The sequence below is a fragment of the Cyanistes caeruleus genome, chromosome 6, assembly GCF_971803275.1.
Source record: "Cyanistes caeruleus chromosome 6, bCyaCae1.hap1.1, whole genome shotgun sequence".
Classification (NCBI taxonomy): Eukaryota; Metazoa; Chordata; class Aves; order Passeriformes; family Paridae; genus Cyanistes; species Cyanistes caeruleus.
Window position 1 is genome coordinate 41437793 of NC_141706.1, and position 19686 is coordinate 41457478.

General features: G+C 35.2%; 1 protein-coding gene across 2 annotated transcripts in view; it reads right to left on the reverse strand.

Moving 5' to 3' along the window:
- PRKD1 (protein kinase D1) overlaps positions 1-19686 on the reverse strand; it is a 116455-nt gene that overhangs the window by 40521 nt on the left and 56248 nt on the right. For both annotated transcript variants that reach the window (XM_086891737.1, XM_086891735.1), the window contains exons 2-4: positions 18497-18635; positions 2919-3050; positions 2061-2221 (exon numbers count right to left, since the gene is read on the reverse strand). In XM_086891737.1, coding sequence (XP_086747863.1) covers positions 2061-2221; positions 2919-3050; positions 18497-18635 — 432 coding nt within the window. The remainder of the gene's footprint in view (positions 1-2060; positions 2222-2918; positions 3051-18496; positions 18636-19686) is intronic.

Below are 19686 nucleotides of genomic sequence, written 5' to 3' on the forward strand. Positions count from 1 at the left end.
TGATTGATATAACAGAGATTATGTTTTGTTAGCAGTGATACAAGTAACACATCAATATTAGTAATGAATGATGCACTTTTAAGAACAAGGTTGATGTATTTCAGTATATTCACACAGACTGTAGAAAAATGAAAGACATTCCAAAGTGCATGGTTTGATTGGCATCACCATATAAACTGTCATAAAACTTGACTCACAAGCACTGTGGAAGAATTGAGTCCAAAGGACAGATCTGGTACATGAGAACTGACAAAGCTTATGCCACTTAAAAAAAAAGCAGTTGTGGGGGCGGGAATGGAAATACATTCAAAGGAAAAAAAACTAAACAGAACAAAAGACATATAGAAGTTGTGTAAGAGCATTTCTGAAAATCTGGTAAATGATACCATGATTTCATGAAATAAAAGTGAGATAAGAAAACTATTTGATTTCTCTAGGCCCATCCCTTTTCCTACTGTAAATATATTTTCTTTGTGTGTGCACGTGTGTGTGCGCATGTGTGATGTTCTGAATCATCAACACAGGGACACCAGTGTTTACAAGTTCTCTGAGAAGTACAGCCTGCAGTACAGGTGACACTGCCTTTCTTAACTGCCCTTCTTTTAATGCTTTCAAACATTTTGAAACATATAGCTTGGCAGAACAGGTATTTTGTATAAGAATGTGTCAACAAACAACATGGTCATATAATTTAAAATGTTTTCAAATTGAAAAACTTCTGCTACATTTTAACTGTATAGTGCAGTGAGTATTTAGAGACGGTATACCAGGATGCTCACTCAATTTTTTTAACCAAAATTTAAAAAAAAAAAAAAAAAAGAGATCAGAATTAGGGCCAGCCTTCCTCAAAATTTTCTGTCTTGACCTAAGTAATTTCTGAAACAACCTGCTGAGAATTATGATTAATCCGTAAACATTTGTTGCTGTAGTTTGTGGAACTTAAGCACCTTACTCATTTATGCAGCCTTTCAATTAAAAATACAGATTCATAATGTTAACCTTAATTTCCAAGTAGCTTTAGACTAATGATAATCAGTAGCATAAGTACATAATTATGGTTCGTAGATGGTACTGCATCTAACACCATGTCTACATAATTTGCAGTAGTGTCCTTTTAGTATGTCAAGTTTAATAAGTTTAATACTCTAATTGAGAGGAAAACATGATAATTGTTGTGTGTACTTATAAATTCTTTCCTCTCTTTTAAACCTTAAGGTTTTCAAAACCTTCCCTTAGGAGTGGATTCATTTATACACTGTGTAAAATCTTAACTATTCAAGTGTATTATGACCATGAGTACTAAAAAGAACAAACATGCTAAAAATAAAAAATAGGTATCTTTGTCATTTACTCCAATCAACATTTTGTTTTCAGAAGAGTTACTTTCATTTCAGAAAACTAATATATTAATGAATATACAAGTAAACCATATATTTACATGCTTTGGTGTATGCTGTACATCTTTATGTACATCTACACATATATATACAGACATAAATACATTCACCACAAAGAGCCATTTAAGGATCTAGTGGAGATTTCTCCTACTTTCTTCTGAACACACAGAAATATGTTAAATACACAGCCTCCAACTAATTAACTACAGACTTGAATGTGACAGATACTCAGTTTAATGCTGTGGTGTCTGGGTCACCACAGCATTAAACTGTTTTAAAGTATTTTAATGAGGTGAATCTTTCCTATTTAATAAGCCAAAGGAAATAATGATCCAATACAGAAGAAATTCAGTATCTAGTTCCAGAAGAGATTCTCCAAGATCCAATTACTTATGTACAGCAACTGCATGGGTGGCAGTTTTAGATCTTAAAAAATAACCTAATTCTTGACAAAGGAGGAGACTCCTGGGAGTATCAGAAGTGACACATACCTTAAACCCACATACCTTAAGCTGGTGACCTCCCTTTTATGTCAAGATGCCCTCTCTATAATTTACATACCACCCTCCTCTAGTCTGTAACAGGCAAAACCAGATTCTATGGCACAAAATGTCATCATTTCTCAGCTCCTCCCATGGCCTCCACAGCTAGGGAATCCCATACCAGAAGGGCTTCATCTGTCACGCTGGGTGAGGGCTCTGCAGAAACTGTTCGAATGGTGCTGAGTCCTGTTAGGGATACATTTGACAGGCGTCTTTTCCGTACACCACTGCAGTTGTTAGGAATTTTAAATGCACATCTCTTGTGGTAATTTAGACCACACCCTGAAAAGAGAAATTTAAAACCATTTGATTATGGTTTATTATTCAAAAAAGCAAATAATTTCGGATTTTTTTCAAAACCAACACAAATTCAAAAACACTACCCTTATTTATGATTGATTTTCTTCCATCTAGTCTGCTCTTATAATTTAGCAAATTTCTAGAGAGATAATGTTATCACATCCAAACAGATGTATGTACAACAAGTGTTTTTTCTTTGATTTTTCAAAATCTATGCTCTCAAAATGCAGGAAATTTCTATGATCAGCACTTGGGAGGCAAGGAAGTCTCACCACAAATGGTATAGTCTATTGGATTCAGCCTACCAGAAGTCAAATAGGTGTGGCAAAATGAGAAAACAGCTCTTACAATCTCATAAGGATTGACAGTAACTTCAGTTAAATAATCTGAATTATGTGATACAAAATGAGACACAAGATCATTAGGAATTGTAAGGGAAGAGTAAAACACCCAGCCTTTTCTTATAGGTATTGACTGGATTTTTTTTCCACTCAAGGTTACAGAGCCATATCTAAGATGCCTCAGAGCAGTCAAAAAGCTAAGTTCTTTAATCAGTTAATTACTTTGACAGCTCTTACTGTCTCTAACCAATTTAAACACAACATTAGACACAACATACAGAAGTAGAATGGATAAGTCTCTTCTTTAGACTGAAAAATTACACCTCACTGCAGCTTACCTTCACATTTGAGCCCCTGACGCACCAGCCCCCACAGCATCTCTCCACAATGGTCACAAAAGGCTGGAGCACGATATGAATGAACAAACAGAGCATGGGGCCGGATTTGAAAGTCTTCAAATGTAGCAGAAGCTGTAACAGTAAGATCATAAATTAACAGAAAATTAAGAGATAAAAAATGAGCAGAATTAGTAACATAACTACTGTTCTTCACTTCTTAGGTACTTCATCACAGGGCAAAGCAAAACTTCATTTTGGCCACTATGATGCTGAACCTTGAATTTGAAATTGTTCACTGCATAATATTTTGAAGATAAATAGAGTGATGACATAGCTTCATACAATGACCACGGGAAAAAGCATAAAGCTGCATTTACAAACCTGCAGCAGTAATGTCTCTGACATTATTTTTCCAATCAAACACAGGAGTATAAGAGCATATCAACATTTACCAAAATTGTCAAAGTTCAATCAAATGTCAGAGATTTTTCAAAATACTCTTTTACAGGCTTGACTCACTATACCTTGAAGGTGTACATACATAAAATAAACTGAACAAATCCAGTAAAGAAGTACTGCAAGGTCTTTTTGAGATGTAAATGAAAGTGTGTCTAAAATGTTCTTTTTCTGCTGATCATTTGGTATCATTAATTCAGCAGCCAAAGCTGGTATCAGTGAACCGACCACTCCAGTCAAAAACATATATTAGAGCTTAAAAAAAAAAAAGTAATAATATACCCAAATTTCAATAAAGAAAAAAACCTTGCAAGGCAGACTGGAAGATGGTTGTGCATTTCTTGAAGTACCAAATCCTTATAAAGTGACATGAGCCTGCAACTAGTGTAACAGCTGTGAAAGTTAGAGAGGCTAGTTAAGGGCATTAGGGCAAACTATAAAAACAGCCAACTAAAATGTTTTAAAAAATATTTCTAATAGAGACAACCAGTACCACAGCACTTTTAAAAACAGACTTAAAACATTTTCTTTTTCTTATTAAATATCTTAAACATATATCAGATAGTCTAAAGAAATATCTGTCAAATGTTGTTAAACACTAATCACGTATGCAAACATTTGATCTCATTCAGACTGCTATTTAAACAAGTTGTGTGCTTACTCTTCACAGATATCAGGATGAATGCAATAGGTATGTAGCCACTTAACAGAAATACTTTTGTCTTTCAACAGAAATACATTCCTGATTTGCAACTGACAGAAAGAAAGAAAAAAAACTATACCCAAAACCAAAACAACCCTCCCCTGGCCAGCCCTGTTTTTTAATGGTTCAATTCAAAGGAATTCCTAAAAGATCCAAATACCCTGGCTTGTTTCTCGTCTACTAATGAAAAAGAGAACCAAAAATCTGCATACTGATCTAGAAAATATTTTTAACTAATTAGAGGAGGGTACTGATAAAGACTTATTCCCTGGTCTGAGCTGCTTCTCTGCAAAAAAACTGCTACTCTTTTCCAAAACTGTCCACAGAAAATTAAGTTTCTAGTCTCAGTCAGTCTGGAGATCAATTAACAAAAGTACTTAGATTACCATCACAAAAGTAGGATCCAATGATTCCAACAAAATCAAACCTCACTTCTTAAAAATGCCTTTACTAGAACAAATAATTTAACAGTTTGTTTATTTCAGGATTTCCCTTTCTTCTCTCAGGATTATTTCATAGAAAGCCATATTACAAAAGTTTACTTAATTCATAACACTAAGACTTGAGAAAACAGTCCTACATATTAGAAACCTCCTGAAACTAAATTAAATAGTTTTGTATTTATCTAAAAATGTTACCTCAGGCATATTTTTCACTCAAGGGCTTTCAAACACTTGTTTGAATATATTATTTTTCAATTTTTTTCCATACTACAGTGGTCAAATTCACTGTTAAGACAATGCTCACCCTGTAATGACAATGCTCTCCTTGGTGTACTAGAAAACAGAATCACATCACAGAATGGGTCAGGTTTGGAAGTCACCACAGCAGAGCTTGGTCCAACTTCCCTGGCACAAGCAGGGCCATCCTAGAGCACATGGCACAGGATTGCTCCAGATGGTTACTGGGTATCTCTGGTGTGGGAGACTCCACACACTCTCTGTGCAATCTGTTCCAGTGCACAGTAAAGAAATTCTTCCTTATATCCAGGTGGAACTTCCTGTGCATCGGTTTTTGCCCATGACCATGCAATTACCTGGCACCACTGAAAAGAACCTGGCTCCATCTTCTTGACACCCTCCCTTCAGAACACATTTTAGATGCTGAACAGATTAGTTGTGATTTTAATTGAAGACTCAGAGTGAACTACCTTTTTGTGCATATTGCCAGATGCTTTTCTGCACTTCCAACCAAATCAAAGGATATATTGGAAGGGTTTAGCACTCAAAGCTTTAAAATACATTTTGATGCTAATAAAATACAAATATACATTTGTATACTTCACTTGTACAAAGAGAACAAAATACCGGCATATTAATTTCCCTATTTAATTTCATATTGAAGATAGGAATTCAGACACTGATCTGTGAAGTTCAAGAAGGATTTGTTTTTCAGGGCCTCTATTATAACCAGCATGCTGAGCTGTGATAGGTCAGCAGCTGGATAAGATCAAATTATAGATGCAAATCATGCTGACCCTCGATAATTCACTTCCTCTTCTCTTGCCTGGTCTATGAAATCATGATATAAATGTGAAGATATGGTCTTCAGCATCTTGGACACTCCAGCCACACAACACACTACAACATGCTACGACATCTCCTCAGCAACTCAGCTATAAGCACATCACTAAGCCTTTCCCATCTCTCTACTTGTCTCCTTCAGATTTGCCATCTACAATTTCAAGCCTGAGCTCTTCTGTTCCAGACTTTCGTTCACGGATTTTGCATAGCATATTTACCTACAGCTTTATGAAGAATATTGTGACTAACATCTGATTCTTTGCAAGTGAAATGATCACGGAAAATGTATGTATGTATTTATGTAGGAGCCTGTTCAAGGATACCCACCAAAACTGGAACACTACACCCTACCAGCTTCCAACAGAACTGCAAGGGGCCCTTCTTTGCTATTGTGTCTCTAGCTTAAATTTGCACCTGCAAATATAAAATCAAGAAGCTGATGGAAACAAGATGCTCAGTGAGTATGCACTTCTCTCCTAGGAGAAGACAAGAAAGACCCTACTGTTAGCACCCTCCAGACATGATAGCCATGATTTTTGGTAACATATGTGAATTTTAGAGATGCAAACTTTTTGTTTATCAAAATAGACTTTCCTGAGGTTGCTTTCAGAAGCATACAAGTAATAACCAAACCACTATTAAAACAAGGGATATGTACAATAAAAACAGTCTAAATCTCAATCTAGCAAATGATTTATGTATCTAAGTTCATGACAACTGCATTGAATAATCTAATATTATGCCTGTATCTAAGTTCTATTGTGCATCAATGATGCTTACTAAATTGGAAGACTGGAAAGGAGTTTTACATTGATTCAATGGGTAATTTTACAAATAGTACGAACAGTGCACCAAAATCACAAATAACGTAATAAAAATCAGTAACTCAGTCAACTTCAATTGGTTTAACATTTTAGATAATGGATTTAAAATATATTATCTTAAAGTATCTTTAAAAAAATGGGGATTTTGAGAAGTAGATATATTTTTCTCTGTAGAAGAAAACTGGAAATCAAAATCTCCCATGAGTAGTTTTGCCTTAGGAAATGATTTATAAATTAGGTCTTCCTTTTAAACTTCTTCCTACCATCTAGTCAGTCAACTTTTTAAAATTACATGTCTAAGAAGTTTTTCATACTGCCATTAATGTTCAAAGCTTTAACCTTCAGAATATTCCTGTTATTCACTGAAAAAAAAAATCAACCCCAAAGCCCTGCTGATGAAGAGAAAGATATGAATATTTTTTTTCCAAAATAAATTGAGGCCTTTCTTGGTAACAAAACCTCCTGTAATCAGGCTTTGACAGAGTACTGATGGGGTGAAGACAATTTTGTGGCTGTATGTAAAATCGGGCTGTAAAAAAAGGGGCGCCTCTAAATATGGCTATAAGCACATCCTAAAAAACTAATTACTCTGCAGAAAAGTTTGCAATATTATGTTCTTAATATGACACTGTTACACTGTTAACTCTCAGACTACCTTGTCATCATCTATTTAAGCTTTCCTAGTATCACCAAAACACAGACATTGAAACTGCAACAGTTTTGACAAGACTATTTCATCAGGTCTATTAATGACTTGGCTGTTAATGGCTAGTACTCCTTGTTCCGGGCTCAGTAGCACATCTATCATTCAGCACAGCTGGAAAGTAAAACATGAATACATTGCAAATCAGAGAGGCATGGTCTTGCTTTCAGAAAGAGGCAAATTATTTACTTCACCAGTTTGTGTTCCAAGCCCAAAAGGGCTTTGAACTATAAGCAGAGGTGAGATCCTGGTATTATGAGTAACAGAGCTTCACATAATGGGCACTGTCATCTTGCATCCAAACCTCTCATGGCAGAAGAAACCATCAATCACAAGACTAGCAATATCTTGCAGCTATGAAAAGCAGGCCTTCTCCAGCTACCTTCTCCCATTTGGAATGCATTTAAGAGTAATGTGTTCTGTTGAGTTCCCACAGGCATTTGTAACTTGAGTCCTTACAAGAAGTCCTGGCATCCATCACTTGAAAAATTAATATAACTCACAACTATACACTACTAAACTTCAAGCACTGGTTAAACAATAACAATTAATGGCTGAGTATACAGCTCAGCTGGACTAAGGGAAAGGAAACCATTTTATTCTTTTCAATGTTCCAATCCTGGAAATCAAATACAGTTTGAGATTCCAGAGTTTCATTTAAGTTAGCAGAGTTCTGGCAATTCATACAGGCCAACGACTCCATATCTGATCACCATCCTAAAATCTGAATTAAAAACTAAACTATAATTATCAGGACCTTAATACAGAGTAGAAATAACCCCTTTCTAAAAGCTACACATGTGCACATTTACAATCATTCTGCTTCTTTATTTGTTCTGCTTTAAAGTAGGGAAAATTTTAATCCATTAAGCTTTCTGGATATGAATGTATTTTAGCACTCTAAATTTTACATGCAGGGAAAATCCTTCTAATACAATCAATTTCATTTTGTTTTTTTTACCTATTATTGGTTTATCCCAATGCTTTAGGTAAATCCAGTTCTAATTACAAATGCTAAATTGACATTCTGGGGACAGAGGGAAAGATACATTTTGAGAACTGAATTTGGAACTTTTGAGCAGAAGCCTGCTACTTGCTAAATGCAACTGGCACAGGCTAGTTGCAATTTTTTTAATAAAACCCAGACTAATCAAAAGCTGCATGTCGTCAATCCTCCAGTGACAGAGGTACAGGAAACCGAATCACCTGCTACAAGGCTGCTGCTGCACCTGGCCTATTTAATTTGGAAACATGAGCTGGGGTGTCCAAAAAGCCAAGGAGAGGGGAGAAAAAGGTCCCCAAAAAGGTAATGTCAGAAAGGAGGGGAGCTGGAAAGGTGAGGGTGAAAACCCTGCATATAGGGAAGATGCTGGAAATAGGGGAAGACCCCAGAGATCAGAGAGATGGAGGCCACAGAACCTCCGTGCATTTTGATCAGTGGTGCACAAGGTTGGTAGGTGCTAGCGGTGGCACAGTGTGAACAAACAAGACTTTGTGCCCAGCCTTTCATGGCCAGCAGCTACTCCTTACTGACAGGGGCAGTGGGAAGCTGGCAAATGTAAGGCTGAGAGAGGAGCAAAGGAGACAGAGTGGGAGGCATCCGAGTAAGGCTCTCATCTCTTTCTTTCTTAAATCCCAGTATTCACTCTGTGCTGTTGTTTACACTGTCTCTCATCAGCGACATGAGATTTAAGTAATAAACTGAAGGAGACAATAAACCATTTGCAAGCATTTTCCTAGTGCTAGCTCAGAATTTTAAGCAGAGTAATAATAAAAGATTAAGATCTATGAGTCAATGTGCTTGATTCATCTGCACACTCTGAATTTTTAAAGTTCAGTTTTGATGTACTTCTATTTATTTGTGAATGATTGCACAGTTTCAAATCTAAAAACTATACAGCTCACTAGGTTTAAGTTAATTTGAAATCCCATCACTCAATTCTTTCATTATTTTTCACCCAAGTGGAAAAACAACAATATCTTACTTCACAGCTTCAGGCCCTGTTAATAACAAAACACTGCAAAGGTATCAATTTAGCACAGTAAAAAAAAATTAAATACTCTGGAGGTTTACTGGACCTATTGATGCAGTGCTCAAAATTGATTCTGACTACTAGCACTAAGGAGCAACCTCAAATGAAAAAAAAATACCAAAAAAAAAACCTCTTGCTCCTTTTCCATTCTCTGACTGATCTAAATTAGTATCTTCAAGTAAATGCTATGAGTCCTTTACATCTTTATTTCCTTTGACTTTTTTTTTTTAATATTCTTCACAGTTATTCTTCAAGGATTCTGAAAAAAAACCTCAAAAAGAATTAATAGCACCTGTAAAACATTTAATTCCCGTAAGTTTCTTTCCTAAAAGGTTAAGATTTTTTTTCGTTATAGGGTGAATAAATGCTACTGGTTAAAAGTATAATGGAATTAAAAGTACAACCTTGTGCTGAATTCAGTACGGAATGATGGAACCACCTCTTCATACATTAAATTATTTTTAACAAACTGTAATCTTAACTATCTGCAAAAGTTTAGTTATCTTTTAGAATTAGCCTAAGAATTCATAAACATATACCATTACAGAACAAATACAGGTGGGCTGTTCTGGGGGTTTTTGCAGTTTTATTGGATGTCCACAGGCCCTGATGGGATGCACCCAGCAGCACTGAGGAACCTGGCTGATGTTCTTGCGAGGCCACTCTCAGCAATCTTTGAATGATCATGGTGATCAGGAGAAATGCCCAAATTCTAGAGGAAAGCAAATGTCATTTTCACCTTCAAGAAGGGTGAGAAAGAGGATCCAAGAGAACTACATGCCAGACAGCCTCACCTGAAGCCTTTGGAAGGTGATGAAACAACAAATCTCAGTATGACCACTTCTGGAATACACTTTAGTGTCTGTCTGATTAATAATGCTTTCTTAGGGTCTCAGATCTTTGATGAGATCATCAGAGATGGAACAGAAGCATGACTATATATAACCATTCCATTTTCTCAGCCCCACTTGAATCTTTCTAGGGTAACACTAGAAAAGGGAGAAGGGAAATTAAAAAATGCTAAAGAAACGCACTAGATGGCATAACCTGGAAGAAATAAATTAATTGTTGTTCTGAATTGCAGTTGATTTTTTAAAATTGTTTACAGAAATTCAATAATGACTCATCACAGAAATTTCCAATGCCTGGCCAGGTAGATCAGAAGGTCAAAATTACATAAGCGAAATGTTTAATTGCTCACTAAAGACAGCAGAAGGGTTCTACTCACAACATGATTACCTAATATTTCACCTATGCACATAAATAACTAGAAATGAACACTAGGAAATGGTGATACTAATACTCCCCACATGACACTCTGTGTTCAGTTGCTGTGACATGAGGAAAACCACTAGAGGCATAGAAGAGACTTACGTATAAGGAGAGATTAAAAGCCTGGAATTGCTTTGTTTGGAGAGGAAATGAGTAAGAGTTTACTGGACTCAAGAAGAGGAGGAAGCAAAAAAAAAAGCAACAACAAAAAAAACCAAGGACACAAACAACTGATGCAGAATAACCTTCTGCACTACCAATTTACAGTGATAGGAGTCTTCATGTCCTAAGAAGCAGAAAAGCTCTCCAAACTTCTTTTTGGCAACAAGTCACATCTTAACTATGTCAACAGAAACATTCTTGGGGCCCCTTTAAAAACCAGAGTGAGCCAGATTTCAGCTGGAATGGCAATATCTCCAGGCTTGAGTCACACTACCTTTGAGATATAAAAACCAGCAGACTGCAATCTGTGTCAGTTCCTCAGTATCCTTCTCCTTAGCTGCCATTTCAAATTGTTATATTTCCCAAGGGAAGGAGTTTTGCTTGTTTGTGCTCAGACCTCTTTTAGCTACAAACCTCAAGCACTTCCTAGAGGATGTGTATCTTACCACAAAGGGCTGCAAACATAATTGATTGGAAATTACTATAAGAAGGTGTATTTCTATTTGCTCTCTCAAAATCAAGGCCAGCAGTCGGCCAATGGAAATAAATTCAACAAGTCCAATAGTGATATGGAAAGATGTGTTTTTCACATAAGCCATATTTCATACATACATTTTCCTGACATACATCAGGAAAATGTATGTAGAATATACTGCTGACCATGTAAATAAATTGTCTGATGGACAAGTTATTCCAAGTGCATTACCCTCTATTTTATAATGTGCTGAATCATTTATAGCTACTCTCTATTCAAGATCACCTCTTTCATTTAACAAACACACTGATACAAATGTTTCATCAAGCATGTACTAGTCAAAGAAACTATTAAACAAATCAATCAAACAAAATCTTGTGTGACAAATCAAAGAGTTTTCTGCTTGGCTGAAGCAAGGCTTGCTCCCCTTTAAATTTGCAGCTAGTGAGAATAAACTGGGGAGGTAATTATTTTATGAAAGGGTATGGCATCTGGTGAGGAAAAGAGAATTCTTTGCATGGTGACACTTTTATAATTAAATCTGCATCAGTAGAAAAAACAACCAGCAAAATATGAAGAACTGGGAAAAGGAGAAAAAAAAATAAATTGAAGTTTTCTTACCCAAATATTAAAATAAAATTCCATAAAGAAATGAATTTTTTTTCTCCTAATATACAGCTTCACTGAGCCTATAGCAGTGGTCTCCAAGGTGAGGTGCACACACCCCAGGTGTGCAAAAGACAATACATTAGACCGCAGAAGGAAAATAATATAAACTTCAGCTACATATATAGATTTTTAAATAAATAAATACACACATATTGAAGGTATATGCTTGAAGATTTTTAGTGATGAGGTGCACAAAAAGAAATTTGGACTTTACTACTCTAAGAAAAGTTCAAGTGCTATTAAAGACACATCCTGTGAAATAATTTACAGATATACCATAGATGCAATGAAAGGCTAAATAATAAATAAATTTGTAAAACAGTAAACAGAGTTGATATATCCTTTGGTGAAAATATGTTTTTTATTATCATGCACTTTTTTCCATCAACGCCTTTTTAATTATAAGCTTTCCATATTGATTCCAAATGCTAATCAGATGACAGCATTGCATTTAAGTCTAAATGAGCACAGAAATATCCATTGAAATACTGGACAAAATACTGCAGGCTCCAAGTTTGATTCATCACCTCTAGTCTTTTAAGACAAGATCAGCTGACATGGGGGCAGCTGAAGTATAAATCTTGAGTAACATATTGAGTTACTGTTACTAAGTGGACTGCGTTAAACTCGGTCAAAATTATGGTATCTAAAATCTCTTTCAAAAGGGTAAATGTGATATGTATCATATTTTAAAAACTGAGTAAAAATTAATAAGAAAGGTAAAAAAAATTGCCTCACTGAACTAAGAATACTTTAAGAATTTTTAAAAAATTAAATAATAAAAATAAATAATAAATTAAGCCCTTTAATAAGGATTTCTTAAACTCCAGAGGCTTTAAAATAAATATAACATACAAATAAAATCAAGACTTAATTTGGTCCACTTTGTAAGCTGGTAGGCATTTTTTTAATGCATTAACTGCAATTAATGTAGCTAATCAGCTTCAATTCCACCTTTCTTGGAATGCTGGCTGTACAACTTATTGAGGTGAGGCCTGGTAAAATGGTGCAACATGAAATATGTCTCTTTTCAGTGAAAGCATGTGATAGGAATACAAAAACATACGAATTACTGGATCAGACAAAAATCTACTAAGCCTGGAATCCTGTCTTTAAAAGAGGAGTTCTGAAAGCAACATCAGCATTCTCTGAAGCAGAGAAGGTGCAAAGGTAGATGACACAAGGGCAGTGACATTACAAGCCATTTTCTGTTCTGCTGCTACACCTGACACTTTACTAGTAATGCTTTCTAGATCATTCATGAATGTATTTAACAGCACAGACTTAAGCACCTCGCTGCTAACCTGCTTCCACTGTGGCAACAGCATGCACTTCTACCCTTTGCTTCCTAAGTCATAAACATTATCCATTTGAGCATTTACCCTGCTCTCTTGTGAAAGAATAATTTCTTTATGAACATTGGACTGAAAGTGTTTGTATTAATCCTGGAAAACCAAGTGAAATATCTCAAATGAACCGACAATTTCATTCAAGAGCACACAAACCGAAAATGTATTCTCTCAAAAAATCAGACAATTAGAGACGCATAAGGTTGGATGTTTGATCTGTTGGGTAGCAATGGAACAGTGACCTCTCATATATAGGCACTGTCCAGAAATTAACACTATATGGAAAAGAAGTCAATGAGGCAAACATAAACAAAAAAGGGAAGAATCTTTCCAGCCTGACAACTTCAAACACAGTCATCTATCTGAAATTCATGACCCAAGAACGATGTTAGACTAACAAACAGTGAGGAATACAAGATCAATCCACTTAAACCTAACCATGAATTAGCCTTATCGCTATAGAAATAAGAAAAATGACAGCTAGAGAAAATTGAAAGAACACAGAGGAAGAAAAACTGTTCAAGATTTCATCTTGGACAGAATAAAGATATTTGTATTTGTCAAGACACCAAAAAAAAGCACGTTAACACAGCCATGAAGGCACCAAGAGAAGGATGCTCTTCAATCACAGCAAAGCAAATTCACAAACTGTGACCAACTACATAAGTACTATAACATTATGTTCAGAGATATCATAGTGTTTCATCTCAAGTTGAACTAACACTACAACCCAGTTTTGTGTTGATAAATGGCATTTACTGTAATTGTATAGCTATCCACAGCTTTTATTCAGCCCAGTATATTTTATCACAGGCAGTATAAACTGCACTGAGTCAAAACTAAAGATCCACATCTAACAACCAGGTGATCTACAATCTCTGTGATATTACAACAGAAACAGCTTCTTAACAAAAGCAGTGGATCAATTCCTGCCCTCATCAGCTCAGCAAGGGAACGTAAAATAGCTGCTATTTAACTTTCTTGCTTCAGGAATCCTGCCAAGTCGAGCACAACTGCTCACAGCAAGCAGATGAAGTACATTCCACTAATTCACACAAGATGCTAACGTTTCACTGCCTGCTTTCAAGCAGCAGACAAAAACCTCTTACATCTCAATGTAACTTTGCCCAGTAAAAACAAGATAGAATTTTTATAAACAAACCAGTATTAAAACCGTAAATAATTTTTTTTCTTCTATACTGTGAATAGACTTGGCAAATTTACACAGCAGTTTTTAATAAACTTCATGAACAAGGTGCAGAAGAGGACAAACTGTGCTGACAAAAACAAGTCTAAAGACATCTAAAGTAATTGTTTCCTTCAAAAAAACAGAACTCAAAAAGAGAATACAGATGTACAGAATAACAGCAATTCTCATCTGTCAGCTTGTTCTATAGAGTCTGTGCCTCCATTTAAGGGAAAACAACAAATACAATTATTCTGAAAAAAGTCACAGATACACAAATGAAGGGTGGCAATTGCAAGTACAGACAGCTTTAAATAATATCTCCAACACATCATTAATTTCAGAAAGGAGCCAAACTCATCTACTTTCCAGATCTCATGTAACTAAGTAAAAACCTGTTAACTATTTAACTTCTCTGCAAAGAAAGGGTACGAAGGACAGCACGTATCATTAATATCAATTCATTGGCATCAACAAATTGGAGTTGAAATAAATTATTTTTATAAGCTAGTCAAAACAACACAAGATCTCCAAAAACCTAGGTGTTAACTTAAGGAAGACAGTTTATCACAGCAAAAATAATCCATTCTGTTAAAATTTATTATGAATTTTATATTATGCTATTCTGGTAATTAATGTTTGCCTCCTTTATGTCATGAGTGGAACAAGAAAGTTAACTTTTCAGAGGCCCAGTTGAAGATTTCAGCAAACACTACTTCATCACATCAAGACTGAAGGGCATTTTTCAACTTAAACTCACTTTACATAAATATGCCTTCTTCTCTTGAGCAAACAATAAGACTTCATTTTAGAGTGAGAGAGAGAGAGAGCTCTAAAAAGATGCAATTTCTGGTTTCTATTCCTTGCAGCATTTATGAATGTGTGACTACTCATTTCCAGCCATCTTTAAGTGTAACTTTGACTGCAACTTCTGTACCTTGCTTCCTGATTTTGGGCTGCCTACTAATTTTTGATGATATTCTAATAAAAAGTATATTCCTACAAATATACTTTGATAAAATCGTTTTTCTCCAAAGATTTAGATCCTTTTTAGTCTGACATGCAATAGAACTAAGTATATGTTGGATGCAATGAATACACAAATGGAGATTTCCACAGAAGCAGTAAAGAATTTTCCTCCTTTGTGCATCTGAAGACAAGCTGAACCTTTCAATATTTTGAAGAAAAAATTAAATAAAAAATATACAGCTAAGAAAACAGAAACCTGGTGAGTTATATGTTACTGCCAGAAGGGTATTAGTGATACTGTTCAATGAATGCCCAGGAGTGCAGCCTAATAAACCAAATGTATTCAACATACAAAATTTTGGTTCTAATACATTCCTCAAGTGTTCCCATATTCCTATACAAACATTATTAGAATCCCATAAAAAAACTGTTCAAACAGATATTTTAAAAATACATAAAATAAAAGGAAGAAAATAATAGAAGTAAAACTAAACCCATATTTATTGGGGCTACTACATTCAAAATTAAAGTTCCTTTTTCCTCTTTGAGTGTGCAGCTAACCAAATCTCATACACTCAACACACAGTTTTGCTTCCACTCTTATAATAATGCCTGACCTTTCAGTTCCAAAAAGCCAGAATCTATATTGGCACTGAACCACAATTCATCTAGCTGACTGCAACAGCCTGTGCTTATCTCCTCTGGAAGAGTCAGCAGACACACACACAACATTTGTTCAGCACATGACTTGATTCTTGCAGTCCATTAAAAATACTACATTGTATTGCACCAATGCAAAATGCAAGTAATAATGTTCATTAAGAATACAAAAGCACAGCAGGCTGCAATATGAGCTGAGTAAATTGCTCATGTTTCACCAGAAATCTTTTGCTCTAACACAAACTGTTTCAGTTATATTGCATAACATCTGCAGGAACAATTTTCTTCACTAGAACAGACTAAGGTGCGTCAGCTACAGCGAGCAACACTCCTCCCCTCCAAATTTCTGTAGATAATCTTCAGCTCTTTCACAAACTTGCAATATAAGCTCTAAACCAGGAAATAATCATATTTACTAATCCTTAAACTGCCAAGAACTTAAGTGCAATAGGGGGAAGGGGAAAAAAAATATAAATATATATATATATTTAAAGAAAGAAATACTATGGGTGGTCCAGCTTTTTTAATAAAGTTTTAAGTAAACTACAGTGAGAAATAGAAAATGCATACTACTGATTGTATAACCCTGAATATGAGGACTGACAGTTCAGCTTTCTCTGCTCTGACCAGCATTGACCTGAGCAATAAAAAATGAATGTGGTCGATCAGTACAGCGCTTGACATCAGATATCAGTGCCTCAGGGGATGCTGACCCAAAGCACAAGGAATTTTCAGCAGCAAAACCATAGCAGTAACAGTGTATTCTACTGCCTCTTTTGGACATGACATTCAAAAACAATTACCATAATATACCTTGAATTTACAGAACTTTAGAATGTATTTTCTGTTTAGTTCTCTATAATGAAGGCTAGAAATAAAACTCTTCAATCAGTTCAGCATATGAACACGTATTTAATTTGTCCTTCCACCACTCAAGATCATACACTATAGTGCTGAAGGCAAATCTCTTCTGTTTTCAGGTTTTTTTAATCTCTTCAGAATAATTTTTCAATGTATATTATTAAACAAAGAAAAATACTTCTTATGGCCCTGTATTTAGATTTCATCCTTCAATTAAAAAGGAGATATCCCATCTACAGCTACTTTGGTATGCACTATTGCCAAAATCCATAATAATTTTTACCAATGTCTGAATATTTTTCAATTAAAAACTTCCTGCATTAGTTTGAATAATTCCCTAAACATTCCAGATTGTTTGTATAGTTCTTTCTTGTTTTCAGTGTTGCAGAACTGGGAATATTTCCCCCCTTTTACATGACACAGGAATTGTCTGCAAAAATGAGTTGCTGCACTTAGTTGAAGCTCACATGGGGGAGGACACTAATGCTTTCAAGTGTTTATTGAGGAAAAGCTTTTAATTTGAGAAATCTAACTAAAGGTTTTCATTAGAAATAATGCCATAAGTCAGGCCATGACATATTAGAAGTTTCATTTGCTGTCCTTTGCTACTAAAGATTTAAACAGCTATTTGCCTAATTCTGGCAAACTAGAAAGTATGTGATCTACACTTCAAAAGCATATAAACAACATATCAAATAAAGCACTCAAGTCCTAGTTAATTTTTTTCACTGCATCACAATTACTGATGTAGGGTGATTATGTTCTGTGGGAAACATTCAGTTCAGGTTACTGGTATCTTTTTGAAAGAGAAAAACTTGTTTCCTAATATGGAAAAGATGAACAATGACTTACAGGAAAGACACACATTATTCCTTATTTCACTTTTTCCTATTCTAATCAAAGAATATGGAATAGAATCCTACATAAGAAAACTATGTTTAAAAGCTCAGTTGGCTTAAATTATGTGAGCTAACTCTTACTTCCACTCTTTTCAGTATTCATTAGAACTTGGCCTTTCTCTTCACTAATCCTACACTCTTCTACAGTTGCAACTTTTGCTTTCATATGGCATACATGTCTCTGTACTTTTAAGCATCTTACCAGATGCTCTAACTGCATGTTCCAACAGCAAAGATTCCATCTTCCAAGTTTTACTTGCCAAATAATTATCTTTACATCTTTACAGCTCCAGCATTCACTCTATTGCACACCCATTCAAACTTTGCACCATTCCTAGTCACACAGCTCATGTCTTCCTACATCTAACCTTTTGATGAGCCCTACTGACACCTAATGACATCCTCAGACTTCCTCTGTATTTGAGCCACATAATTGTGCTCTCCCCTTCCTCTAATAATTTTAAAGAAATAAATCAAGTGAAGAGTCAGAGCAGTCTTGGCAAGCATAATTATGCAGGGCTTTGAAAAAGCAATTTATTTCCAGTGGACATTTTCATAGCACTCAACATAAAGCAAAAGGCTTTTTAACATTAACCTGTTGCTTAACCAGTAATATGGATGAAAGGGATTGTTACAAAATATATAGGGCAACAAAAAAAAAAAAAAAAAAAGGCATAATATGCCTATATACGTCTGAGAAAGGAATCAAGAAAAAGGAAATTTTGGTTGTATGGACTCTCACCTATGCTGGGTCAAAATCTAACTGGGAGAAAACTACTCTGGATATTTTCATTTGAAAAAGAATGACAGCAATTTTCATTGGTTTTTAGTTACCTGATAAGACAACTTCAACTAGGTCTCCTTCTTGGATATCTGCAGCTGATTTCACCAACTGAAGAATGTTTTCAGAGGTAGGGTCATGGCGGAAGAGCAAGATTTTGTCGTACATTCCATAAAAACCACATTCGGGAAACTGCAAATACAAACCCATGAGAATTTACTATGTTGTAAAGCACATAACTGTAAAACACAAAACTATAAAACACTATTAATGCAGAGTGAAATTTTGAGGGCAGACTGGACTACTCCTCAGACTGGTATCAAATAGGATATATACTTTTTCTTCTATAAAAATATTTATCACTAGATTCCGAAAATGTTTCTTCCCCCAAGCAAGTAAGCTCATTTGCTGTTCTCTTCCTGTGAACAATGCAGTGTCCACTAGGAAATGAGACAGAATAAATGTTTCCTGCAGCCACTGCTGGTAACTTTTTCCTCACACAAGTTCCTGAGTAAGATAATTTAATTAGATCTGGAGCAGGTGTTTGGACTAGATGTCCTCTGGAGTGCACTTCTATGAAGACTTCTAGTCTTCATTGTATTATTCCATGATTATATGATCTCTCCCCAGATGTCTGCCCAAAAGATGCTTTCAAGCCAAAAGAAATATATTTCAGCTCTGCCTAAAATGCAATGCTTAAGCGACAACTCAATATGAAATATTTCTTGTTTGAGACTGAAGTTACCAGGCACGTAAAACAATGTTTCAAAACAGTATTTCAAAATTTAATCATAATCATTTGTTTCATTGCAGAGAAACTGGCACTTGAAAATCAGATTAAATCCTGTTTAAATTATAAAAGGTTTTTAAAAACTCTGAGGTTTTACACTGGAGATTATTGTCCAGGTAACTTTTTTTCCTTCACCAGCCTAAAGAACTAAGACTTTGTTCTGAAAACACAACCAAGAAACCCTTTCTATGTTACAAAAGAATCGACTCAATTTTACAACAATGCACTACTCCATATTTTGGCAACATGCATTAAAAAAAACAATGACAAGTACAGCCAAAGAAATAAACTGGTATGTTTTAAGGTTATAGAAACACAGTGGCATTCCTAAGAATTTTCTTTTTTAGAAGTAGTGAAATACTATTCTTCCAAATGAGAGCTGCTGATCCTTTTGAAAAACTGCAAGATTTTTCTCATTTCAGTGGATTTCAGAAATACCACAGGCATTTCCCT